The following is a 27429-nucleotide window of genomic DNA, read 5'->3' as shown; positions in this document are numbered from 1 at the left end:
GATACCCAAGAGGAGATGTCAGGTTGATATCTGATTACATGACCTGGAAATTAAGGGGAAATTTCAGGCTTGAAATAAAAATAAAAATTTCTTCAGTACATTTAAAGTCAAGACATTAGATGAGATCACTGAGGAAATGAGTATAGATAGAGAAGAGATCCAAGTACTAAGCTCTGAGACACTCTGATGTTCACAAGTCATGGAAGAGAGGAAGAATCATTGAAGGAAATTAAAGAGGACTAGGCAGTAAAATCAAACTAGGGAGCCAAGGGAATAAAGTATTACAAGAATAGGGAGTGATCAATTCTCTCAGATGTTACTGATAGGTCAAGTAAGATTAGGACAGAGAACTGACTATTTAGTTTGGCAACATGGAGGTCATTATTGACCTTGAGAAAGCAATTTTGATAGAGTGTCCTATATTTAGATTATAAAATCAATATTGCAGCTTGTTAATTTGTTTACATATCCTTTTATACCAGTGATGTGTCATATCACTCCCTCTTAGACAGTCTCACTCATTTTTGTGGCCTGACATGCAGTAGGTTCTCAATGAATGTTTGTGGAATGAATATGTAAATATATGAAAAGGAATATTTAAGGCTTTGACCTAGGATGCCCATTATAAGGCTGCCATTACCCCAGAACTATTGGACCAGAAAAAGATCTGTCACTAGACAAGATTGTACTTGAATCACCCAGGAACATAAATGGCCATTTATCTCATTTTTAATGACACTGTCATTCCATAAGTCTCATTTTTGCCTACCATCATTATCATCATTACCATCACCATCATCACCATCCAATAACCACATTCTGTCAACTCTTCCTTCATAGTTCATCTTAGAGTGACTGTTCTACTTTTACTTACGAACTTCTCATATACCTCATTATTAAAACTACCCAATACCATATGCATATTGCTACAATGTTAGTTGTCTTCATGCTCAGACTTTCAAAGATTTTTCACAGCTTCTTCTTACTATATGTTATATTTATTATCCTTTTATGGTTTTGAAGGATGCCTATAATTTAATAATTCAGTGGAAGATATTTATTAAGTATGGTTGTATGCCAGCCAGATATTACCCTTTGGAGGTACAATGATGAGCAAGTTAGACTTTATCATTGCCCCCAGGGAGCTTGCAATGTAATGGGGTCATGTGGCAGAGACAATAAACAAAAATTACAACTCAATGTCACAAATGCCATGAGAAGGAAAGTGCAGAGTCCTCTTCATTCACATTTTCTATCCTAGGTCTTCCTTCCCTCACTTTATATGTGCTCCCAGGTGATCTCATTCACTCTTTTGTATTCAATTAATGACTCCCAAATAGAGATGTCCAGCTCAAATCTTTCTAAACATACCCACCAAATGTCTATTGGATCTCTCAAGATTCTCACAATCACTTTCAAACTCAACATGTCAAAAACTGAACCAATCTCTTCCCTCATCTCCTACACACACATATACTCACACCTTAGTCCTTTCCTTGTGTCCTGGGGCACCATTATCTGTAGCACCATTAAATCAACTGCCCACCTAGACACCAGAGCGTTAGTCTTGGTTTCCTGGTCTACGTTACCTCACTTCAGCAACCTGTCACTAATTCTAGTCATTCTTTCTTTTAAATACCTCTTGAATCTGCTCAGTTGTCTCCATTTCTACTGAAATGACCATTAAATAACAACTGTTAATGTTTACTGGACCATTGTTATGTACCAGGTTCTATACTAAGTGCTTTAAATGTATTTCCACATTTACTCCTCAGAACAATGCAACTGGGTAAGCTCCAGAGAGCTCCAGTGTTATTCTTATTTGTACAGATAAGGAAAATGAGGTATAAAGAGGTTAAGCATTTTGCACCTACCACATAGATGGTAGGTGAAGGAGACTTGTAGCATGAACCAGTGTCATTAGCCACTGAACCCTCAGATTAGGCAGCTATATCATCTCTACTCTGGATTTCTATGTATGTCAGCCTCCAACCATACCGTTTTCTAAGCTTCACTTCACACCAGAGTGAAATATTTCCAATTAAAGCTCTTTAGTTTAGCTCCCTGCTACTCACAGGATAAATTCAAAGTCACATAATACAGCTTTTGATATTATTCTCCAAACTCTCGCCTCTGATTATTTTTAGAGCCTTCTCAACCCTTCCCTCTACCATCTACCACACAGCCCTAAAGCATTATCTTTAGTTCCATAGGCATACTTCCTTTCACCTCTGGGTCTTCTCACATGTTTCTACTTCGGGAAATCTCACTCTATGATCACCTTCTTCACATACCTCACCATTTTTTTCTTCCTGGAAATATAATATTTTATCATTTAAGTTTCAGTTCAGATATCTCTTCTTCTCACCCTGATTCCCCAAATCTGGGTGAAATGATGTGGGAGGCAGGATAATGGCTCCCCAAAGATGTCCATGTCTTAATGCCAAAACCTGTGAATATATTACCTTGTATAGCAAAAGGGACTTTGCAAGATGTGATTAAGTTAAGGAGACTGGGGTGGGAGAACGTATTGGATTACCCAGATGGGCCCAATGTAATCACAAGGGTCCTTATAAGAGGGAATCAGGAGAGTCAGAATCAGAGAAGATGTGACAATGGAAGCCCAGGTCAGACTGATGAAGCAATGAGCCAGGAAACACAGAGAGCTCCTAGAAACTGGAAAAAGCAAGGAAGCAGATTCTTTTAAAGGAACACAGCTCTGCAGACACCATGATTTAGCCCCATAAGTGTCATTTTCAATGTCTAAACTTCAGAACTGTAAGATTAAACATTTGTGTTCTTTTAAGCCACTAAATTTGTGGTAATTTGTTGCAGCAGCAACAGAAAACTAATACAGATGGCTTTTTACATACTTTCATTCCTTTCTTTCCTTTCTATGTCTTAAGATTCTTAAGATGCCATTTTAATAGCCTGATTACTTGTTCATCTTCCCAGTAGCCCATGAGATCTGTAGAAGAATATACTGAATCAGTATTACTCAAGTTATACTCTTAAGGGTCAACATGGTTCTTGGAACAAAGCTGATGGTAAATTAATATTTGTGAGATAAGTGTTTGTCAAATGTGTAGAAATGCTGATTGATTTTCTGTTTCTCAATAAATTGTAATGAGAGATTAAGTATAGTGCTTTTTGGTAGGTTTGCCTCAAACATATATATATATATATATATATATATATATATATATATATATATATATATGGAGCTCTGGTTACTGCTCTTTCTCTATGAGATCATTCTTAGTTTTGTTTAGGTTTGCTTGACTTGGCACACCTGGAAATTCACTCTTTCATAAAGTACCTTCTTGCCTTTGCACTCCTGCAGGCACAATATCTCTTTTTATGAAAAGCTTAAAATAAAGACCTTTCTCACCTACCAGCCTCTCTTCTCTGAACCTTCGGGTTAGTGACCTCAAACTATCTATGACTAGCAGGTGGTATAAGAATCATTTTGGGGAGCTCTTAAAGCTATATCTTCCCTGGTCTTGGCTTGGACCTATAGTATCAGGATCTTCACGAGAGGGGCCTCGTTCTCCAGGTGATTCTTTTTTTTTTAATTTTTTATTATGTTATGTTAGTCACCATACAGTACATCATTAGTCTTTGATGTAGTGTTCCATGATTCATTGTTTGTGTTTAACACCCATTCTGATGCACATTCAAGTTGGGAACTTCTGAGACTCAACGCTACAAGATGAGGTGCAACTGTCACTCTGACCACTAGATGTCAGGCTTTTACCCTGCACTCTACAGCCAAGCCACAGAAAATTTATTAGCCATGCCCCTCCCTCTTCTACTTCCCATTTGAAGGAAAATAGGGTGTTCTGGGCCAAGTGCTAGGATACGCATTTCCATATGCATTATCCCATTGAGCTTCACACTGCAAAACTACACTGCAAGTTAGGCATTATCCCAATTTATAGATGAAGAAACTGAGGCATAGTGGGACAGCACACTAACTGGTTGAACTGGGATAACTCCAAAGTCCTTGTCCTTTTAACCGTGTCCTTCCCATTTAACCATGCTGCCTTAATCTGGTTGGTTTAGACAATTAACTGCTTTGTGTATAAACGGAGTTGGGTGAATATTTAACATCGTAACAAAGAAAAACCAAAAAATTTAAGACTAAGAGCAGATCCAGGCAAAATTTCTAGGCTCCTTTCAAAGCAACTTGATTACAATAACTTATCTATTTCTATTTTCATAAAAGGGTACAAAGGGAGAAATAAAAAAAAATGAGTTAAATGTGGTGCCTTTTAAATTTCCTGGATAGTATTTGGAGATGAATAAGCAAAAATCAAATGCTGGACACACCAAAAGGGTAATCACATTCAGGATAACCAATATGGCCACCTATAAAATGTGGTATTGAGGATGGAAGGAGTGAGGTCCCCCAAAAACTGACTCTAAGATTGTGTCCCTCAGAGCCTTCCATTCTGGGGATACACATCAGGACCTCTTCAGTGCATGGTACGAATGTGTTTCTTATGTGTGTGGTATGCGTTTGTGAAAGAAGAGGACATTTAGGTCTTTCCACCCCCACTTCAATGAGAATAACCAAATTTTATTGACTTTATATGTTGGTACTTTACATTAGATTCAATTTGCAAAAATGGTTTCCACCACCATTAAAAAGTGTAAACTTTTAACGTAGGGTCATCCTACAAACTGATAAACAATTACAATATTTTGTGTAGACTTTTTCTCTGCAACATGTTAAATAAAGTACTTTGAATTTATTCTTAAGATACTTCAGTTAAGGAAAAAATGTTTAAGGTTCTCAAGAAAAAAATGAAAATTAGGGATCAAAAAAATTACCTTAAAAATCCAAAAACTATTTAAGAAGAAAGGTTCAGATAGAAATTTAACCTTGCCTATCCTATTTTTTTTTTCTGTTAAAAGCTAAAAGGTTTTATCAGCACAAATGATAGAACTAAAAATAAGAAACCCTTCCTTTTTAGCAACTCTGTCCTGAATCAGGGGCGTGATATTTGACAAGGGACTGTGAAGGTCTGTGAAATATACTGTACTGAGGGGAGGGGCATGGTGGGCTTGGATGCTTTTACTGAATATCTCCTAAACCATCCTCTCCTGTCTCTGCCCAGATTTTAGACTTTTAGAAAGGAGATGGCATAAAGACTGAGATTAGCACATTAAGCTTGTATGATTACTACCATGTTTCCCTTTTTGAGCTGCTTAGGATCAAAACGAAAAAAAAAAGTTTAGAAAAAATTAATGTCAAGTATAAGATTGGAAACACAGCATAGTTGGAACAAATTAGAACCATATTTCTTTCATCAAAGTTCAATAATCAAAGGAAACCTTTCTCCTCTTGGAGAACTATATTTCTCTCAAGTTTTGGGAAGGCTAAGGGGAACGCAGGCCATTTGGCCACCAGGCAAGACTAGGACTAGATCTCACCAAGACTCTGACGGTCTTTCTGCCACGCATCTACCTTGAACTACACCTCATCTCATACTTCACAGGGCACCATATCTCTTAGGGGCAGAAGCTGACGGCAGCATTTCCCAGAGACTCTGCGAAGATACCACACGTCTCCTGGTAAGTTTGCAGGAAACATCTTGGCTCTTGGGGCAAAAGGGGGCAGAATCCAAGGATATTATATTTTAAGAATGGAGGCCATTTACAAAACTTCAGCAAATAGTTCTGTCTAGAATAGCTATTTCTAGCTTTCTTATGTTCTCTTAGTGTTTATATTCCAAGGGTAAATACTTGCATATTATTCCATATTTGACTATTCTTAAAAAGTTCTTCATCTCTTCAGACAGAAATGAAATACCTAGTTTCTGAGCTGTAGCATCTCAGAGAAGGCAGCTGACATGTAATATTAAATGGTCTTAGGGGCCTTCTCTGACTGCCCTTTTCGATACCCAGCAAAGTCATTTGCTTTCATATATATATTTTTTTAATCACTTAACTCTTGGGATAATGAGATGTTATCATCTCTCTCTTTCTCTCCCAATTAGAATGTACATTCCATGAAGGCAGGGACCTAGAATAGTACCAGGCATATAATAGTTGTTCAATAAAGATTTGTGGAAAAATGGGGAAGGACTTATTCAGACAGTGAGGAGCTTAGAGAGGGCTGATGGGCAGGTCAGAAGAAGGACAGGTGCAGGAGTCCCAACACCAGAACCTTCACATAGGAATGCTTGTGGAACATGATAACTCTTCCTCTAGTTCCCATTTAGTACCCAGTCCAGTTCAATGAGTGGTAGATTAATCAGCACCCTTCTTTTTCAGAGTATCAGAAGCTGTTTAGAGTACCTGAAAACACTCAGTTTGTTGTAGTTGTGACTGTAGAAACTTGATGAAAACTGTTATCAAAATTTTATTTAAGCCTCTAATTGTTAAATCTTTTTTCTTCCTGTCCTTCCCTTTTCTAAGGCTTTTGTAAAAAGGGGAAAATTAAGTACATGTAGATAAGATAAAGAGGAGAGGGAAAGATCTGGAAAAGTGAAGCAGATTTTTTAAGTGTTAAAAAAACAAATGATAGATCTTCAGTTTAAAAGCACTAAATTCAAGGACAATGAAGCAAATTAAAGTGTCACCTTTTGAACTCAGAAAGTAATAGTTCATTGACTTAATGGGTTTTTAACTCAACCACATTGCCTTTCAAAAAACAACTGAAGCTGTCTTTCTCCTGACAAGTGTTTGTTTGTTTGTTTGTTTTCACCTCCGTTTTTTTCATAGGCCCCAGAGTTCTGTTTTTTGTTTTTTTGTTTTTGTTTTTGTTTTTTACATTCAAGCAGGTGTCTGTGTATGGATTTTGGCTTGGATATAAATCATTCTTTAATTTATTTCTGTATCCAAACTGCTATTCAGCATTTTTCTTCATAAGCATGCTTTGAACTGGACCATTGACTTTTTATTTGTCATAATCTCATTAAGATAAAGCAATGTCAGGGACTCTTCAAAACTTCCTTTGTAATAGTGTGAATACTGAAGGTCCTCAGTCACCAAAGGGCAAAGGGTACAGAATGTTCTGGAAGCAACTCATGCCTGGTCATAATTTTAGCTACAGCTGGCTCTGATTGGCATTATATGTAAATTGCAGGGAGGTTGTTACCAAAGTAAGTGTGTTTCAGTGAGGTGCTCTGTGCAAGGTTCAGAAGGTCCTTTATACTATAGTTTCACAAATTGCCCTTCCCAGGAATGTATTGTCCCCAGGAGGTGGGGAGCTTCCTGGGGCCACCAGGGAACACAGAAGGAAACTTGGGAAAGGAGAGGCAGAGCCCTGGAGTTCTGCTTGACGGGATCAGTGTGCTGGCACCACGGCTCATAGAATAGGGAAAAGAATAGCCTGTGCACATCAATCCATTGTTTTGGATTTGAAGAAAAATCTCTGGCAGACATCTTGTATGCACTTCCTGAAAAAATAAGTCATTTTTCCACAGCATTTTGTTTACATATTTACAGCACTGCTGGAAATGTTCATAATCATAGCCACGGGGAGACTGAAGATGTTTAAATTCTGTAGCATGCCAATCTAAATGTTCAGGAAGGAAAAAGGATTAGTTCTGAATGCATGTATTTCTAAATTCCTTATTTCTCATCTGGATGTTAACCATATTGTGGTTAGGCAAACTATATCAGATTCTTATTAATGCTTTATGTTTATTGTAGGGGCTTTCCCCTTGAGAAAGTACAATGATTGTATTGGCAATGTTCATGAATCCTCATAACATTCTGGACAAGCAGTATCCATCCAGCTCCCCTCCTACCACCCACTTCACTCCCCTCTCCCCAAACAAGCAAATAGAACCTTCAGGGCACATTACTATCAATAAGAAAAGGAAGTGGTGGGGGGGATACTTATGCAGTGGGGAATATATATGTAGTGGGACAAGCACTGGGCTGGAGCTAATAGAAAATAACATGACACCTTTATTGTCTTCAGCCAACAAATAAGAATAGTAAGCCAGACAAGGTGCATGGTCTCTTCAAGCTCAGATTCTAGGATAGTGTTGAGGCCGCAGAAAGCCACACAGTATAGGACTGCACGACTCTCTTTTTCTTCTCAGAAAGACAGTGTGCACATACATTACAACTTGTCATAAAGAACGTACAATAGGTAGACATTTTGTCTGTACTGTGAATATAGCTTCTACAAGGAAAGGAAAGAGAAGAAGGGGGGGGGAGACTAAAACAAAAGAATCTGTGATTTTTAAAAAAAGGGAAATTTATGCCGAGTGGAAAGCTATGTTTGTGCAACAAAATAAATACTTGTGGTGTATAGATAGGACGTGAAGAAATGAAAGAAGATAAATGATTTTTTAAAAGATTTTATTTATTTGAGAGGGAGCACAAGCACGAGCAGGGGGAGGGGCCGAGGGAGAAGCAGACTTCCTGCTGCACAGGGATCCCAATGTGGGGCTCTATCCCAGGACCCCAGCCTCCCCACATCACCGACCTGAGCTGAAGGCAGATGCTTAACTGACTGAGCCACCCAGGAGCCCCAATCTACACAGTATTTTAAGTGTCCCACAATCCAGAGTGCTTGGGGAATGAAGAAGTTCTGGATGGCCAAGTTTATTCAGATACCTTCAGACCTTTTAAATCTTACATAGGGGCACCTGGGTGGCTCAGTTGGTTAAGTGTCTGCCTTCGGCTCAGGTCATGATCCTTGAGTCCCAGGATCAAGTCCCATGTCAGACACCCCACTCAGTGGGGAATCTGTTTCTTCCTCTCCCTCTGCCCCTCTCCATTTGTGTTCTTTCTCTCTCAAATAAATGAATAAAATCTTTTTTAAAAATCTTATATATAATTCATTTTTAATGGGAAATTTTCTAAAATGTGCATTTCCTTATTTTATGAGACAGAGCCGACTAAGTGTATATACAATTTCAATATAATTAATCCTCGGGCATGTGAGTATCATTCAACTACTCAATTTGTGTTCAATTTGTCCGCTGCTCATCTTGTAGCTCCAGACTCAGATGTTGACACAGACCGCAGTAGACTGTGGGCTGAAGTATAGATACACTTGTGGTCTTGAAATATGTTTTTTGTTATTACTGCTTTGGAAAGTTGCTGGTATCAATATGCATAATTGGCCCACGGCTATGACAGCTAAATGAATTCCTGAGGAGTTTTAGCACGGTTGAGCCTCAGAACATTAATATTCCAATTAAGGCAATCTTTCTAATTACTACTATCAGGTCCTTTTACTTGTAAGTACTGTTCAATCCACCATTACATCCTGGACCACAGCCTCCTTGTCAGTGTGGGCCTCCCCTTCTGTCTCAATTTTGTTGTCATGCCTCTTTATACTCACTTCTGCCAGGGCTTTCTGCTTTGGGGTACAAGACTCCACTAATACAAAGCCAGTCACGGTCCCCTTTTCCTTTTGGCTAAGCAAATCAACTGATTGTACTGGATTTGTAAAACCTTCAGGTATTTCACTTAAAAATGCAGTATGTTGGCAGCTATTGCCTTTTTGCTAAAGAGAAAATTAAAATAGCAAAACACATCAATCTATCAGTTATCCAAATATCCTGGATTTGTTGGTTGTGACACTCATTCCCTCAGCCTCCTCCAAATACAAGTTTTTCCCATATCCAATGAGCTCCTAAGCCAATTGTCGGGCCAGGCCTCCAACGTTCTAGGGGGGACATCAGGACAACAGTGATAGTACTACTCCTTATGGTGGGACCTGGCATGGGGGGGATGTGTTTGTTAAACAAAACGTAACAAACCTGGGGCGCCTGGGTGGCTCAGTCATTTAAGTGACTGCCTTAGGCTCAGGTAATGATTCTGGAGTCCCTCCCAGGATCGAGTTCCCACCAGGGATGAAGTCCCGCCTCAGGCGCCCTGCTTAGCAGGGAGTCTGCTTCTCCCTCTGACACTCTCCCTTCTCATGCTCTCTCTCTCTCTCTCTCTCTCTCATTCTCTCTCTCTCAAATAAGTGGATAAAATCTTAAAAAAAAAATGTAACAAACCTGAAGCCACACAACCGATAAGAACTAGATTTGGTGTTATTTTACTAACATTTGAGATATGTATTTGCCTCAAAATAAGCTATGACTTAGAACCAATAGAATCATTATAATAACAAGTTCAAGGTAGTATCTATTAGAATTCATGTTTCACCTAGTTTCCTATTGTTTACTCACAGTCAGGGAACTATTTGGTTTTGTTGCATGCATACGCATGATATTGGAATTCTTTCAAATTTATTATGTAGTTTAAAGCTTTCTATCAGTTATTAATATTTTTTGTTTATGAGAATTTTTACTCTATATCTATGAATTATTTTCAATTAGTTTATTGTGTCTTGCCACTTTCTTGAATTTTGCATGATACATTTACTTTGTTCAAAGTGCTAAAAAAAAAAAAAAGAAATCCATTCACATCCATTTTATATTATGGCTGACGTTTTAGGTACCGGCATTCTTTGAAAGGCAAAATTGTTATTTGCACTTACAGTATGACCTGAAAGGTGTAGAATTTTATTCATCAGCAAATTTACTGCATTTCAAATTTATTGATGTCAATATATTTATTTTTAATCATACAGTTGTAAACCTTTTGCCCAGAATTGTTGGAATATTGCTGCATCTTTAGATTATGATTTTGGCGTTGGTTCCAATAAACAGTATACGATATTTTTATGAGTAAAATAATGTTTCTTCTACAAAACCACAATAAAATCACTTCTGATACTTAAGCATGCTAAATGGTACTTCAATTCCCCCAGCAGTTCTTTATAAAATCCAGAGGTATCCAGTTGTTAGGCATGGCCTCTCAGTGTCTGCTCCGCTTGTACAGAGACGGATGCATCTGCCTTTACCATCATTTGTTGAACGGTCATTTAGCATCTCCTGGCAGATTGCCCATGAGAGACACCTCTGCTCCGAAAGCATTGGGGTCCAGAATCATCCATCACATCTTGAGAACCGACACTTTTAACACATCTATGTGTGGGGTTTTCCAAATCCATGCAGGGCTACTCCTTGTATTTTATCATCTGGGCTTCACCACTGTTTTCTCTTAACCAGATATCTCATTACAGGAATGATTAGTACTGTAACTGTCACATTTTAAGTAAATCCATGTGTGGAACATGATTCAACAAAGTGAAGAGGATCATTTACCCAGGAATTTTTGTCATTTGTGTGACTGGAGCTCTAAAGTAGCTGCCATGCGTGATGATGATGACTTTCATTTAGTGATTTGAAAAAAAATTCGCAGTTCAAACTTGCTTTTATTTAGCACATTTTTGTGTTTCTCTAAAACCATTCTGACTTCTGGTTCAAATTCAGGCACATTCAGAAGGGGGAAAAGTGTTTTGTTTTTATAATGTTAGTATAACAGTGCAGAAATGTCTTACTTATTTATAGCTTCAAATTTATACCACCATCTAATTCCAAAAGAGATTTGAGGTGGTACATGGAGATGTTGACTTTGCTCTTATCTGGGCACCTTAAAATGTAATTTATGTGCCTGTTTTGTCCCATATATTTGCCATTTCTTGGCATTTGGTGATTAATGTGTGTAAGTGGAACAAAACTTATACTGAAGGTATAAAACATCCTCTCATCTGCGAGGTCTTGGCAAGCACTGGGAAAACTGCAAGAGGATGTAATTTGAAATTGCACACTAGGCGCAAACGAGCTGAACGGCTATTTTAATTTTAAAGAGGAACTCAGATTGAAAGATAAAATCATTTCTTAAAAAGCATTTCTGCTAGAAAACTGTTAATGCCTCCTTCTCTGCAGTCTCTCTGAGTATGTAACACTCCATCACTGGCATCCTTTTGAGAAAAGGAAGTGTGAGGAATGCCAAGAAGGCAGGACTATGCCGCTGCATTACTCCTGGTGGACTTTGGGAACTAGGAGACACCTTGACATATTTGCATTTGTATGATGTCACATTTAAAAACTCTTGGACATAGTGTGCACAATGCAATGTTTGTATTAATTTCTCTCTCCAACTTGCTATTTCACATTATACTTCGGGAAGCAAAATAAGGAAGGAGAAGAGGAGGAGGAGGATGGAAAAGGAGGAAGATGAAGCTGGAAGAAAGAAAGGCTTCAGCAGACATTCGTGTTGTGTTTCATTAGGTGAGTGACTGACTACACATTTAATGGGTTGGCAGGTGGTTGATGGCTCTTTTTCCAGAGTTGACTGGGTGCTTTGGCTCAGTAATTTCCTTCAGCAAACTGAAAAGCACTTGAAGCTGTCCTCACTGCTTTTTCTCAATTCTCTTTCTGTGCCACTCTCCTTCATACCCTTGGGTTTCCTCTTTCCTCCAGGTACACTTCTGGGAGCACAGCCCACCTCTCACTGAGCCAGGGGAAGAATCATGGCCATGTAGAGGCCTAAATCCAAGTTAGAGATCTCCTCTCTACAAGGGCGGGGAGCCACAGCCTACTGCACGCGGGTGGAGGACCAAGAGGTCCTAGCCCTTAGTTTCCTTATTTGCAGCATTAGGAGGTGTGCATATTGAGGGGTTCCAGATAAGAGTCATTTGTGCTTAATAGAAAGTCACTTTCCTGTGCTTTACTGTGGACCAAGTAAATCATACCTTCTGTGGGTAGTGTCCCCAAATCTGAATTTTTAATAATCCCCCAAGACGATGTGGATGCTTCTTAAATCTGATACCTACTGGGTTCTTGTCTAGATTAACTTTTACTTATCATTCAGGACTAACATTCTATGTTTCTAAGCCCATTTAAGTTTGCCTCACTTTATTCTCCCTAAAGAGAAGCCCTGGGTCACAGATGTCCAGCAAGAACTGAAAGCCCCATCTTCATCAGCCCTAAAATCTACAAACATCTTCCTCAGCACATTGTCTTGGCAGGCACGGCATGCAGGTGCAGATGGATCATGTCTCAGTCTCTGGGGAGCTGGGGGGCTGAGTTGATCCCAATGTAACCTAGCAACTGATCCCTGCTCATGGTCATCAAGGGGCATCAAAAAGCACTTAAGAGGAGCAGAATGATGCAACCTGCTCCTGGACCAGTAAGCAAATTCCATGGCAAGGAGATCAATATTAGATAGAAGCAATGAGATGGAGAATCAGGTCAGGCTGGAGGGAGAACATTCTGGATGACATCAGGATTGTCAGGAAGCTGGGGAAGAAGCACACTCGGTCAGACTATTCAAAGAGTCCAAAAATATCAGAGACAGACTCAACCTATTCCCAAGACAAAGTAGATACTTTCAGAATGACCTGTATTGCTGGACTTCTGGGGTGTTCTCAAGGGCTGCAGGAAGAGTCTGCCATCCTGAGAAATCCTATTGACGTAAAGTCTGAGAAACATAGCCAGCTCTCTGAAAAGAGCCAGATCCCATGGCTCACTAAGCGCGCGCGTCCACACGCGCACGCACACACACACACACACACACACACACACACACATTTTGGGCCTCAGTTTTCTCACCTGTAAGATGTGGGTGCTGAACTAGGTAATCCCTACAGTATCTTCCAGCTCTGTGTTTCTAGGGAAACAAAAGAAAATAAATAAAAGAGATGGGGAAAAAATGAAAAGAAATTGTTACACAAGATAGTTATGAGGGGAGGCAGAATTTTCTGGATGTAAGAGTTGCTAAAGGGAAGAAAGAAAGCTTGACCAGAGAAGATGAGTGAGCAGACCAGACGTGGGCAGGGACAGGAGATATGCTTCCAGAGACCAGCATACACACTTTGGATCTAGCATGGCATTGCAGGGGAGCCAGAACGAGGTGGTGTTCAGCTTGAGACTATATAAGATCAAGGTACAAGCAAAACTCAGTGCAACCACCACTAAGAGGATGCTCCAAATAAAATGAGTTAAACTCTTTGATCTACTTTCAGAATGCCACTGCTGTTTATGCAGCTTTGTGTAAAAGATGCCCATGCATTAAAGACCCCAGGGAATATTAATTTTACAGAAATCCTCAGTAATGGTGAGCATCAACCCTTCAAACGGCAAGTGCAATGCCCACAGTATTTTTAGAAGTCTGAGGAAACTGAAAGAAAATTCAACATACATGTTCTGTTCTGCAGCCTCAGGTCCCACAATGCCTCCCAGTTTCCCAGCATACTTCTAGTTCCTGTGATTCTAATAGAGGCTCATTTCAACCCCACTATCTCAGGCATGGCTTGCCACCCTCAGCTATAAGCCCTCCTGGTCCCCTTGAGCAGGGGCTATGGCTCTAGAATATAGTACCTAATAAGGTGTCTTTTTTGGTGCCTTTTATCCCCCACCCGCCTAGAAGCCCAGCCAGGAATGGGGCCTCTCCACAGTCACATACACAACCCTTCTTGTGGAGATTGATTTTTGTCCTGGACTACACAAAACCCAGGAGCACCATTTCTCTCTTCAGACAGGTTAACCAACACCTCCTCTAATTCCCAAACTCTTTCCTCTGCAAGTCCTTGCAACAGAGATCGATGTTCTCTCATTGAAGAATGTGTCCCCCTCCATCTTGGGGTTGAAGGGCCTTCCAGATTGGGCCCCTCATACTCTGGACTCTAGTAGAGCACAGAGGTGTGGTCACTGAATCACTCAGAGATGCTCCATCACTGTCTTTGGTCACCAAAATGGACTTTAAGAGAGTGGAAGGGGCAAGTCACTTCTTGTTGCTTCAGGATCCTTATTCTAGCAAAGTGGGGCTACGTACACTTTCATGGTGACTGAATACCCTTATATACAGAAGCAGGATGCATTAACTCCTGGAAAGCTCTCATCAGAGATTGTTGCTAAACTAAGTCTGGAAGGGCTTAAGTAGACTCAAAGCCACATCTTACAGATGTTAGATTGCCTTTGGGAAGAAAAGGTCAAGACCTAGTAGATATTTTCTTTGTGACGTGAACTGAAAAGCAGGTTGTGTTCTATCTACTATTGTCCAAATAGCTAGTCTTTCTTCAACTCTGCCCTTTCTGGAATTTATCCTATTTTCGTTTTCTTATCATATTTTTCATTTCCAAATTCATAGTTGGTTCTTTTTCTTTACTATTGTACCCGTTTCATTTTTCCTTGTTTTTATTTTATGGAGTTTTCCCTTTTCTTGTTAAAAAAAGTAATGCCTCCTTTTCTTTTTGAACACATTTAGCATACTTATTTAAAGGTTTTGCCAAAAATAGTCTATAAAATTGAGTCTATAAAATATTCTACAAGAATGTTTTCATTGTTGATTTTGTTGGCTTTTTCAATATTAGATTTCATAGTACTTTTGTCTCTCCCTCTCAGGCTAGCAGATTTCCAACTGCCTCCTCCTGGCCCTCTGAGCCTCTAAATTAAGAAGAATAAGAACAGTGTTGGATGTCTGTTTCACTAAGATATTGGAGATAGTAGATCCTCTTGTAGAGCCAGCAGGCAGCTTGGCTTACTCTCTCATATTTTGATGAACCTCCATGCTGCTTTCTCAGATCCTCAGCTCTCTAAAGACCAGAGCTCCATGAGGACACTTGCCACTATTTTTATTTTATTGTTTAGTATCTTTTTATGATTAAGGAGAGCCCCACCTGAACCCCTGCCTTCATGCTATGAGCCTGGCTCCTGCCCCATATGTGATAGAAAATTTCCAGAAATTTCCAGTCCCCTTTACCCCACAGAACCTCGCCTCCTGGTAGCCACTGCCTGTGTCCAGACCCAGAGCCTCATGGGCGTTTGGATTCAGCCAGCTCATCATTTTCCATCTCTATTCCATTTCTGGTCCAGGGTGATATTTATCTTGTTTTCGTTTCTGGCGAAGGTCTTTCATTTCTCTTTTTAAATATGCTCCCTGTCGTTGCTATATTTCACTTCTTATTTCTCTTTGTGTAAACTTAAAGAGTGAACACTTGACTATAACTCCAAAAATGTGGAATATGCCTTCATTAACCTATGCAAATCCCACTGTGCCTTCATGTACTTCACAAACATTTGTTAGTTCTTAATGTGTGCAGGTCACTGTTCTAAGCTCTATGTGAGTATGTGTTATGGAGTGGTGGGTGGGTATAAAATTTTTGACTTCCAAGTCCTTTTAATTTAATCTAGGATTGACTCATACTCAAGTAACTATAATGTGGACAGTGCACATCATCTTTTTTTTTTATTATGTTATGTTAGTCACCATACAGTACATCATTAGTTTTTGATGTAGTGTTCCATGATTCATTGTTTGCGTATAACACCCAGTGCTCCATGCAATACGTGCCCTCCTTAATACCCATCACCAGCCTATCCCAATCTCCCACCCCCCTCCCCTCTGAAGCTCTGAGCCCCCTCAGTTTGTTTCCCAGAGTCCATAGTTTCTCGTGGTTCATTCCTCCTTCTGTATACCCCCCTTTCATTCTTCCCTTCCTTCTCCTACCAATCTCCCTGCTATTTCTTATGTTCCATAAATGAGTGAAACCATATGATAATTGACTTTCTCTGCTTGACTTATTTCACTTAGCATAATCTCCTCCAGTCCTGTCCATGTTGCTGCAAATGTTGGGTAATCGTTCTTTCTAATGGCTGAGTAATATTCCATTGTATATATGGACCACATCTTCTTTACCCATTCGTATGTTGAAGGGCATCTCGGCTCCTTCCACAATTTAGCTATTGTGGACAATGCTGCTATGAACATCGGGAGTGCACATCATCTTCTGAACCCAAAGTCTGGATGGTCTAATTATAATCAAGCAATTTAATCTTCCTAATCTGTTTCCCCAACTACAAAATTGTAACAAAAATAGCACCTACTACTTAGAGCCATTTTGAGGATTAAATAATATAATCCAAGCAAAGCACTTAGCTCAGTATCTATCATAAAGAAAGTACTCAGTAATATTAGCTACCATTATCTTGATAGGCAATATGCCAACTTCGATCACCATGATTTTAAAATTTATATCAGTGGAAGTCTCCTAGGTAAATATTTTCTTCTCCCTAAATTCTTGTTAGTCCTCTATGGTAAAATGGACTTCTCACCACCTCTATTCCTGGGCATCCTCATCTCTGCCAAGGAGGGATTTTTCTAGCAGAACAACACATCTGGGTTATGCATTAGATTGGTTGGTTTTGAAAGGGCTCTGCTCCAAAGAAAGTGAGAACTCACCATCCCCTCTTTGGATGAAACCAGGGATGGGTTTCCCAGAGCTCATACGCAGGGTCAGTGACAAAGGGGGTCTTGAAGGTGGACAGATGGTAGGAAAGGAAGGAAGAAAGGATTTCAAGAAAGAAGGGACCTCTGGAGGCCCATATGAAAAAGAATTTGCTTAGTTTGGAAACAGCGAAGAGATATTTTAGACCATCCTATCCACTCTGAGAACATTTGTGATTGGCTGTGAGTATGACAGGATTCTTTCTGCTAATAGTCTGTCCTTTGATCCACTGCAGAAATGGCTGGCCTACATCAGCTTTTATCAAGATAAAAGCTTGGTGTCCTGGGATAGCAGAACCTAAATTGCTGTAGGATAAGATAACCAGGAAGACACTGAAAAAGCAGCGCTTGTACCAAACATTGCCATAACTCATGTGAGGATATTTTGGTTCAGGAAGTGTCCTGGGGTGGCTCTTCACATTCAGTGTCTTAAGACAACAGAAGAACACAATATTTAAAGCTGAGATTCTTCTGGAAAATCTAAGATGAGTGGACAACAGTGTATCTAAACAAACTACTGGACAGGAGAAAGGCTTGAGGGCTATTCCTTCCCATCAGAAAGGACTGATAGGTGCTGTGTTCAGGAAGTCCATCCGAGTGAATTCAGCAATATAAAATTGGAACCATGATGCACAAGCACTGAGAGGTATGTTTTATTTATTTTTCCCTATGAAAACGGAAACAGAATGTTGGCCTATTTTTGTGATTTAAGTGAGAAGACTGTAAAGGAGGTAAAACAAACAAAACTTCCACTGGCTGATGCCCCTGGTAAAGTTCATTTGGGTGAACACAGAATAAAAAAAGTAAACCTTTGAAAGCAGTCCAAGATTGAGAATGGATTTAAAGAAAAAAAAAGTCAACTAGCCACCTTAATTTTTCATAACCTTGGTATCAGAGCAAGAATATTTTTGACATACTGGAACTTCTGTAAGTTAAAACAACTTGAATAGCCATCTTATTTCAGCAGAATCAGGCAGTGTTGAGATTTGTTTTTAAATGTTCTCTTAGATTTGGTGTGAGATAGACAGAAGGTAATAAGTTCTGAGTTGTGCTGAATCCCTGTCTAAGAGAGTATACTGAGCATGCTCAATCCCCAGGTACTGGGCCATGTCCCAAGGCTTCCCAGATGTGGAATAATTTCCTTGGCCTCCAAATGCCAGAGGCTGAGGTTGGGACTTCATTAATATATTCACGTCAGAAGCTGGAAAACATTTTTATTTCCTCCAAAATTCATCTTCTCCTCCACACTGCAAATTAGAAAATACAGAGGGAGTTTACTGCTTTCTGGGATTTTGAAGGAGCAATGCCTAGAACACGCATCAGTTGCCAAGCTGGGCACAGGCCTGTAAGACTCCTCAGGGGTTTGGGTGGCCCCGCATATATGACTTCAGTGTTTGAGGTTCAGTTTTATGTCTCTCTCCAGGAGATTTAAAAATGAGTTAAGACCATGGGGCGCCTGGATGGTGCAGTTGTTAAGCGTCTGCCTTCGGCTCAGGGTGTGATCCCAGCGTTCTGGGATCAAGCCTCACATCAGGCTCATCCGCTATGAGCCTGCTTCTTCCTCTCCCACTCCCCCTGCTTGTGCTCCCTCTCTCGCTGGCTGTCTCTGTCAAATAAATGAATAAAATCTTTAAAAAAAAATGAGTTAAGACCTACTCAAAATAAAGGATGGCCATTTCAGTCAGTCTAAAATGAAGGAAGGAAATCAGAATGGCATGAACAGTAAGGTTTAGAGAAACAGATCTGAGGTCACAAAATACCTGGCTCTGCCAAACCAAAACCCAAAGCAGAGCAACATCAAGATGCTTCTGGCTAAACCTAGGTCTAGAACACCCACCTGGGGTGGCTCAGAATTTATCTCAAATTTGATCTGTTTTTTCTACATTACCTAAAATATCGATACAACGCCAAAATAGAACAAAGTTCTTAAACTGGATGACCAAGTGTTCCTGTTGGAAAGAAAGTAATTTTCCACTTGATCAGTTGAACTGAATGGTTTTGTGTAGCATCTGGTTCATGTTACAGAACAGAATCAGAAATTAAAAACAAGGGCGCCTGGGTGGCTCAGCGGTGAAGTATCTGCCTTTGCTCAGGTCATGATCCCGGGGACCTGGGATCAAGTCCCACATCAGCCTCCCTGCTCAGCGGGGAGCCTGCTTCTCCCTCTCCCGCTCCTCCTGCTCATGTTCTTTCTCTCTCTGTGAAATTAATAAATAAAATATTTTAAAAAAGAAATTAAAAACAAGCTTGTTTTTGACATTACTGGTGCTTACCTAAGTACCACAATCTACTAAAAACTGCAATTTGTTAATTTTCTTAATTTCTTCAATTTTCCTCTTCACAGCTCCATTTTACATCCACTGTTCTTACTCTTGTTTTTTTTTTTCCAGTAATGCCTTCATTTCTTACTGCTCGCCACTTTTTAAATAAATGGCATTTTGATGATCTTGTTCTCATTGGTTTGATGTATTTCTTTGTTCTTGTATCTTGTCCTTGTATTGAATGCTCCATGTCCTTCTTTCATAATACTGTTTGGAAAATTTGGCTTTAATATAGTCCAGCATTTTTTTCTTTAACATTGCTTGCTACCTCATGTTTTTAGGATGATACTTTTACCAGTTCTCAATTATTGCCAGAAGGAATCAATTAACATTTTCTCTAGACTTTATCTTGGAAATAAAAAGATAATAAATAATTTTTCTCACACTAAAAAATGGAACACAAAATTGTCCTTGTGCTCATCACGGCCAATTCAGATTTTGCATTTGAAAATAATGTCTAATCACAAAGGAAATTTGTGGACAAAGAAAGATATTTTAAAAAATCTCAAAAATTACTTTTTAAAAAAATTAGCTAAGTAATGTAGGAAAACAATCATGTGATAGCCAGATTATTTGAAAAAATACTTTTTTATTAGGTTAGACTATACGAAAACTATGACATTTAAAATAATACTGTCTTGTCTGAATGGGTGAAAACAGAATGTTCTTGGATGCGTTAAAACATGCACTTTTTAGCAGAAAAGAAATTAAGAAAACAATCCCACTTACAAATGCATCAAAAAGAATAAAATACTTAGGAATAAATTTAACCAAGAAGGTTAAAGACCCATACTCTGAAAACTATGATGAGAGAAATTGAAGACAAACACATAAACTGAGGGATTATTCTCATGGATGGGAAGAATTAAAATTGTTACAACATCCATACTACCCAAAGCAATCTACAATTCAATGCAATCCCTGTCAAAATGCCAAAAGCATTTTTCATACAACTAGAACAAATAATCCTAAAATTCGTATAGAACCACAAAAGACCCCAAATATCCAAAGCAATATGAGAAGAACAAAGCTGGAGGTATCACAATCGCATTTCAAGATATACTACACAAAGTTATGTAATCAAAACAGCATGATATTGGCATAAAAAAGATACACAGATCAATAGAACAGAATAGAAAGCCTAGAAGTAAACCCATGTGAATATGATCTATTAATGTACAATTACAGAGGCAAGAATATACAATGGGGAAAGGACAGAAACAGTGTTGGGGAAACTGGACAACTACATGCAAAAGAACAAAACTGGGCCACTTTCTTATACATACACAAAAATAAATTCAAAATGGATTAAATACATAAATGTAAGACTTGAAACTATAAAACTCCTAAAAGAAAACATAGGTAGTAACCTCTTAGACATTGGCCTTAGCAACAGATTTCTGAATATGTTTCCTCAGGCAAGAAAAACAAAAGCAAAATTAACTACTAGCACTACATCAAACTAAAAAGCTTTTGCATAGTGAAGGAAGCCATCTAACCCCCCCCCAAAGGCAACTTACTGAATGAGAGAAGATATTTGCAAATAATATACCTGATGAGGGGTTATTTTCCAAAGTACATAAAGAACTCATCCAGCTCAACACCAAAAAAGCCAAAGAATCCAATTAAAATGGGCAGAGAACCTCAACAGACATTTTTTCAAAGAAGATATTTAAATGTCCAACAGACATGAAAAGATGCTCAACATCACTAATCATTAGGGAAATGCAAATCAGAACCACAATGAGATATCACCTCATACCAGTCAGAATGGCTAGAATAAAAAAAGACAAGAAATAACGAGTCTTGGGAAAGATTTAGAGAAAAGGGAACCATCATGCACTGCTGGTGAGAATATAAATTGGTGCAGCCACTGTGAAAAACAGTATGGAGGTTTCTTAAAAAACTAATACTAAAAATACCATACAATTCAGTAATTCCAATGCTGGGTATTTACTCAAAGAAAATGAAAACACTACTCACTCCTATGTTTATTATAGCATTACTTACAATAGCCAAGATATGAAAGAAACATAAAGTGTTCAATGATAGATAAATTGATAAAGAAGATGTTATAAATGCATACAATGAAATATTACTCAGCCATAAAAAATAATGAAATCTTGCCATTTGCAACAATATGGATGGACCTAGAGGATGTCATGCTAAGTGAAATAAGTCTCACACAGAGAAAGACAAAAATCATATGACTTATATGTGGCATCCAAACAACAGAACAAAGCAAACAGAAACAGACTCATAAATACAGAGAACAAACTGGTAGCTGCCAGCAGCACCCAGACACCCAGGCTGGGGTTGGGGTATTGGCAAAATAGGTGAAGGGGATTAAGAAGGACAAAATTCCAGTTATAAAATAAATGAGTCATGGGGATGAAAAGTACAGCATAGGGAATATAGTCAATAATATTTTAGTAACATTGTATGGTGACAGATGATAGCTACACTTATCATGGTGAGCACTACATAATGTATAGAGTTGTCAAATCACTACGTTGTATACCTGAAAGTAATATAATGTATGTCAACTAAACTTAAATTAAAAAAAAAAAAAAAAAAGTACGGGGTGCCTGGGTGGCTCAGTCGGTTAAACACCCAGCTCTTGATTTTGGCTCAGTCATGATCTCAGGGTCATGGGATCAAGTCCCATGTTAGGCTCCACACTCAGCACAGAGCTGGCTTGGGATTTTCCCTCTTCCTCTGCCCCTCCCCCTGCTCATGCTCTCTATTTTTCTCTAAAAAAACAAAAAAAAGTTAGGGGCACTGGGTGACTCAGTTGGTTAAACGTCTGCCCTTGGCTCAGGTCATGATCCCCGAGTCCTGGAATGGAGCCCCATGTGGTGCTTCCTGCTCAGCGGGGAGTCTGCTTCTCCCTCTCCCTCCACCCTTCACCCCCTGACTCATGTTCTCCCTCTCCCACTGATCTCTCTCTCTCAAATAAATAAATAAAATCTTTAAAAAATTAAAAATGAATAAAGTACTGATAGAAAAAAAAGATATGCACTTTATATGCTTTTATTTAAATACCCCATGTTTGCTTGCAAATGTCAGCAAAAGTAATTATTAAAATATATGTTGAAAGAATGGGGTCCTGTTACATGAAATTTCCACACTTTCCTCTGTGGTAACATACCCTTTGGTTTAGTGTCCTTAGAAAAACCTTTGCAACTGACCCAGGTCTTGGAATAAATGCTGAGGTTAAACCAAACTACTGCAAAGTAACATGAAACATAGTCTACTTATTTTTACTTCTGGAGTATCATCGTTTTAATACCAGAAGTTTCATATCAATTTTTTTTCCATTATATGTATCTAGAAGCTACAAAATCAGATATTAACAATGGGGAAGATTTAGGGGCGCCTGGGTGGCACAGCGGTTAAGCGTCTGCCTTCGGCTCAGGGCGTGATCCCGGCATTGTGGGATCGAGCCCCACATCAGGCTCTTCTGCTGTGAGCCTGCTTCTTCCTCTCCCACTCCCCCTGCTTGTGTTCCCTCTCTCGCTGGCTGTCTCTATCTCTGTCGAATAAATAAATAAAATCTTTAAAAAAAATGAATGGGGAAGATTTATTACAAAAGTTATGTATTGAATTATCCATTCCAAGAGTACCTGATACAGTCAGATACTACGGTGAAGTTCTTGGACAATTATCTTGGAGACTTTCTACTTATTTTATAAAAAATCAGCACTATTTCATCTGCCCAAATATATTATAGCCTGGTAAAAATAGGTTTAGAAATATTTCCATCATTAAAAAATACTCATATCTACTTGAAAATCCTTAGTGTCTATGACATCTCTTACTCAAGTCTTTTTATATTTAATTAAAAAATAATATTAAGTTCCCTTTCAAGTTGTATTTTCAAAGTAATAGAGGAACATATTCTCCGTGCAAAATTTAGGCTTATGAATTAAGCTAGTATCCCTCAATCCTCCAATTCCAATCATAATTCCCTTCCTAGAACAAATCACTGTTAGTTCCTTGTATATAATTCCAGACTTTTATTTCTTCTGTGTGCTTCCATCTACAGTTAAACCTAGAGCTGTACAGCCCTTTGATCCATTGGGCATGATAAGCATGGTAACTAATACTCACTTTTCAGGGGCCTTTAAAATATTTAAGTCCTAAATTGTTTTATTGCCTCTAAAGAATAAAAAGAAAACTACACAATTGAAAAATAATGTTTAAATACTTAGTAGTGTAATTGCTGGATTGTAGGATAGTTCTATTTTTAACTTTTTAAGGAACATCCGTATTGTTTTCCAGAGTGGCTGTACCAGTTTGCATTCCCACCAACGGTGCAAGGGAAGGTGCTTTCTGTGGGTCCATTTCTGGGTTCTCTATTCTGTTCCATTGATCTATGTGTCTGTTTTTGTGACAGTAGCATACTGTCTTGATCACTACAGCTCTGTAGTAGAGCTTGAAGTCCAAAGTTGTGATGCCTCCAGCTTTTTCTTTTTCAAGATTGCTTTGGCTATTTGGGGCCGTTTGTGGTTCGATACAAATTTTAGGATTATTTGTTCTAGTTTTGTGAAAAATGCCGGTGGTATTTTGATAGGGATTACATTAAATGTGTAGATTGCTTTGGGTAATACAGGGATTTAAAAATATTTGTTCTTCCAATCCATGAGCATGGAATGTTTTTCCATTTCTTCATCTTCGATTTCTTTCATCACTGTTCTATAGTTTTCAGAGTACAGACTTTTTACTTCTTTGGTTAGGTTTATCCCTAAGTATCTTATGGTTTTGGGAGCAATTATAAATGGGATTGATCCCTTGACTTCTCTTTCTGCTGTTTCATTATTGGTGTATAGAAATGCAACAGACTTTTACACATTGATTTTGTATCCTGTGACTTTACTGAATTCAGTATCAGTTCTAGCAATATTTTGGTGGAGTTTCTCAGGTTTTCTACATCAAGTATCATGTCATCTGCGAATAGTGAAAGTTTGATTTAGTCCTTGCTGATTTGAATGACTTTTATTTTTTTCTGTTGTCTGATTGCTGAGGGTAGGATTTGCAGCGTTATGTTAAATAACAATAGTGAAAGGGGACATCCTTGACTTGTTCCTGACTGCTGAGGATAAGCTCTCAGTTTTTGGCCATTGAGGATTATATTAGCTGTGGTTCTTTTGTTTATGGCCTTTATGATATTGAGGTATGTTCCCTCTATCCCTACTTTATATATATAAGTGATGAATGACTAACATTAATAAGTCACTGCATTTGAAGACGATAGGTAGGTTAGGTTTTGTCATTTCACAAATATTCCCAAGTATGAATGATCATTACTGAAAATAATAGCTAATTACAAATTAAATAAATTACATGTAACCAAATCTTTCCAAAAGCAAAATTAGAAAAAGCCTTCCTAATTTTTGCAACAAATTTTTATACTTAATTGGAGAAATATATACTAAATTAGGTGGACCAGTGCCTTCAAAATTTAAGATTGTCTAGGGCCTTCAAATTTCTTTTTTTTTAAGATTTTATTTGTTTACTCCTGAGAGACTGAGAGAGAGAGGCAGAGGAAGAGGGAGAAGCAGGCTCCCCACAGAGCAGGGAGGCCAATGTGGGACTCGATCCCAGGACCCTGGGATCACGACCTGAACCAAAGGTAGATGCTTAACTGACTGAGCCACCCAGGTGCTCTTCAAATTTCTTAATATAGCCCTGTGGGAATATATTGTGTTTTTTAGTGGAAGTATTTTTTAAAACTTGCTTTATTTACCAAAATGGCTTAGAGATTTTGAATATGATTAGATATATATCTAGCTCTTTGTTTTGGAACTGAATGCTAATATTTCACAGTGCAAACTGAGAAGTGGAGGGTACAGTGAGGTATAGCTACGAATGGAAATCGGCAGACAAAATCAGTACTTACACACTATTTATCAAACATAAGCAAAATTAAGAACTATATGTGATTACAAATAAAAGCCCTAAAAAAGAAGTAGATAACATAGTATACTACAGGTAGCCTAGGGGTGGGGAGTGGGGGAAATAACAGCATGGGATATTAACTCTCTCAGTCATTTATTTACTCTATCAGTAAATGTTGCTGAGATTTTAGTATGCGTTCCTCACTGTGCTAGGCAGTGGGGATATAGTGCTATATGAAGTAGATCCCATCTCTAGGGGGGAGGACAGACATTACACAATAATGACTACTACTACAGGGAAAGAGAAGGGTGCTGTAACCCATTTTGGGAATTCAGCAGGGTCCTGTGAGGAAGTGAAACTTAAGCTGGATGACTAGGATTTTGCTCAGTCACATACTGATGTCATGTGGATTGGGGAAAAAATAGCATCACAGGCTGAGAGAATAATAGAACATGGGAGGGCCTAAAAGCAAAAGGGGATATAGTGGCATGATTAAGATGATAAACAGGAAAGGAGGCAGGGGGAGGGGTTTGAAAGCTAGGTAGAGAGCTTAGTCTTACATATGAAGGCAATGGAAGGTCACTGAAGGGTTTTGAGCAGGGCTGTGGCCTGGTCAAATGTGTCCCTTAGGAAGAGAATTAGAGTGGTTGTGTGATGAAAGGATTGGAGCAGAGCAAGCCTAGAGCAAGGAGACCAGTGTGGAGGTCAGTGCAATAATCCAGATGATAGAGGAAGGAGATCCAGACTGGACTGAGGCAGTTTTACTGATTCAGGAGAGGAGACAGGAGAGGCAGAGAGGAGAGGCAGAACTGATGGACTGGTGATGGGGAGTGAGAGATGATGCCTCAGTTTGTAACTTCAGAGACAAAGACTAGAGCAGACCAGAAATCATCTTTTAGCCCTACTGGTTATGGTTACAACAAATTCCTTAGTGGGAGTAAACTAGGGAATGATATCTGAACCCAGTTCTTTGTATATAAATATGAAAGGTAAATGGTATACTTTAATCCCAGAACAAAGTTGGTCATTTCCAATAAGATGTCTTTTGTTATTTTTGTCATCTTAAAGAACACCTGCTCTATATAGGTAGATTTGAATCCCCTACTTTACAAGCAGTCATTAAGAAACTGGAGTGAGCAAAACCAGGTAAATACTGATAGGGAATTCTGAGTTAAGAAAGTTTATTTCTGCTGGATAAGTTGTATATTTTGACTTCATGTGTGTAAATTCCTGTTATTCTCATTATAGTTCTCTGTGCTTAGATGGGCAGATATTATCTAATTATTTTACAGAAGGGAAACCAAGTCCAGGAAAGGTTAAGTGAGTTGCATAAGGTAATGTAGAACCAGGATATTGGATTCATGTTTTGAAAATTCTTTCTAGTTTAATGCTCTCATATCTCCCGCTAACTCAAAAGCTGGAAATTGGCCATCTGGGAAACAAATGGCTGCTGTTGGTGTCTGAGGCAGAGAGGCTCAGAGGAAGAGCAGAAAGCACCTGGTCAGGAGAGAGATGGTGAGACTGAGTCCCAGCTCAGCTATTTCACGAAAAGTATCTGTTCCCTGGGTTTGTGCTGAGACTGCCTATGTGTTGTTTGTCAAATAATACCCAGTAGGATCAGAGAAAATGTCACTATATTTGAAATGATTACATTCTTCGCTTGAGGAGCAGTGTACCTTACGTGCCTAATCTTGAAAATGAATGTCTCTGGAGCAACTTGAAGGCAAGATGGGGTGAGAGATGCGTGTTGGTGTCCACACAGTGTCTTGCACACAGCAGGAGCTCAAAAGGATGCTGAATGAGTGATGGCAGCATGCTGCGCCAGCCAGCCAAACGTGAGCACAGTCAGTAGATTCTTTCTAACTTCCCTTCCACAGGATGCTATTTCTGACAGCCAACTTTCTCCATTTCACACTGGGCTGATCAATGAACTTGCAGTTGAATGAATATCATTTTTAGGCCCATGTACACACAAGGCAGTTTGATGAAATTCTGTTTTTAACAAAACAATTGTATTCACCTAGCTCATGGTGTGTGTGTGTGTGTGTGTGTGTGTGTTAGCCATTTGAGTGGTTTTGTTTGTTTGTCTTCATTTAAAAAAAATATG

The 27429-nt window shown here is 38.9% G+C and overlaps 1 protein-coding gene and 1 long non-coding RNA gene across 7 annotated transcripts in view; one reads left to right on the top strand and one right to left on the bottom strand.

Moving 5' to 3' along the window:
* LOC113251236 (uncharacterized) overlaps window positions 1-27429 on the bottom strand; it is a 573820-nt gene that overhangs the window by 153865 nt on the left and 392526 nt on the right. Inside the window, exon 4 of one of the 6 annotated variants that reach the window (XM_057309353.1) lies at window positions 13428-13485. The exons of the other annotated variants lie outside the window; for them this stretch is intronic. Within the exon in view, the coding sequence (XP_057165336.1) occupies window positions 13428-13485 (58 nt within the window). The remainder of the gene's footprint in view (window positions 1-13427; window positions 13486-27429) is intronic. 6 annotated transcript variants of the gene reach the window in all.
* LOC130543177 (uncharacterized) overlaps window positions 5276-27429 on the top strand; it is a 28895-nt gene continuing 6741 nt past the window's right edge. Inside the window, exons 1-2 of the long non-coding RNA XR_008958314.1 lie at window positions 5276-5580; window positions 12004-12104. This is a non-coding gene — a long non-coding RNA (uncharacterized LOC130543177). The remainder of the gene's footprint in view (window positions 5581-12003; window positions 12105-27429) is intronic.

This window comes from Ursus arctos, unplaced genomic scaffold (assembly GCF_023065955.2).
Source record: "Ursus arctos isolate Adak ecotype North America unplaced genomic scaffold, UrsArc2.0 scaffold_10, whole genome shotgun sequence".
NCBI classification, from domain to species: Eukaryota; Metazoa; Chordata; class Mammalia; order Carnivora; family Ursidae; genus Ursus; species Ursus arctos.
Note: the sequence above shows the minus strand (reverse complement) of the source record. Positions and strands in the feature narration are given on the sequence as shown.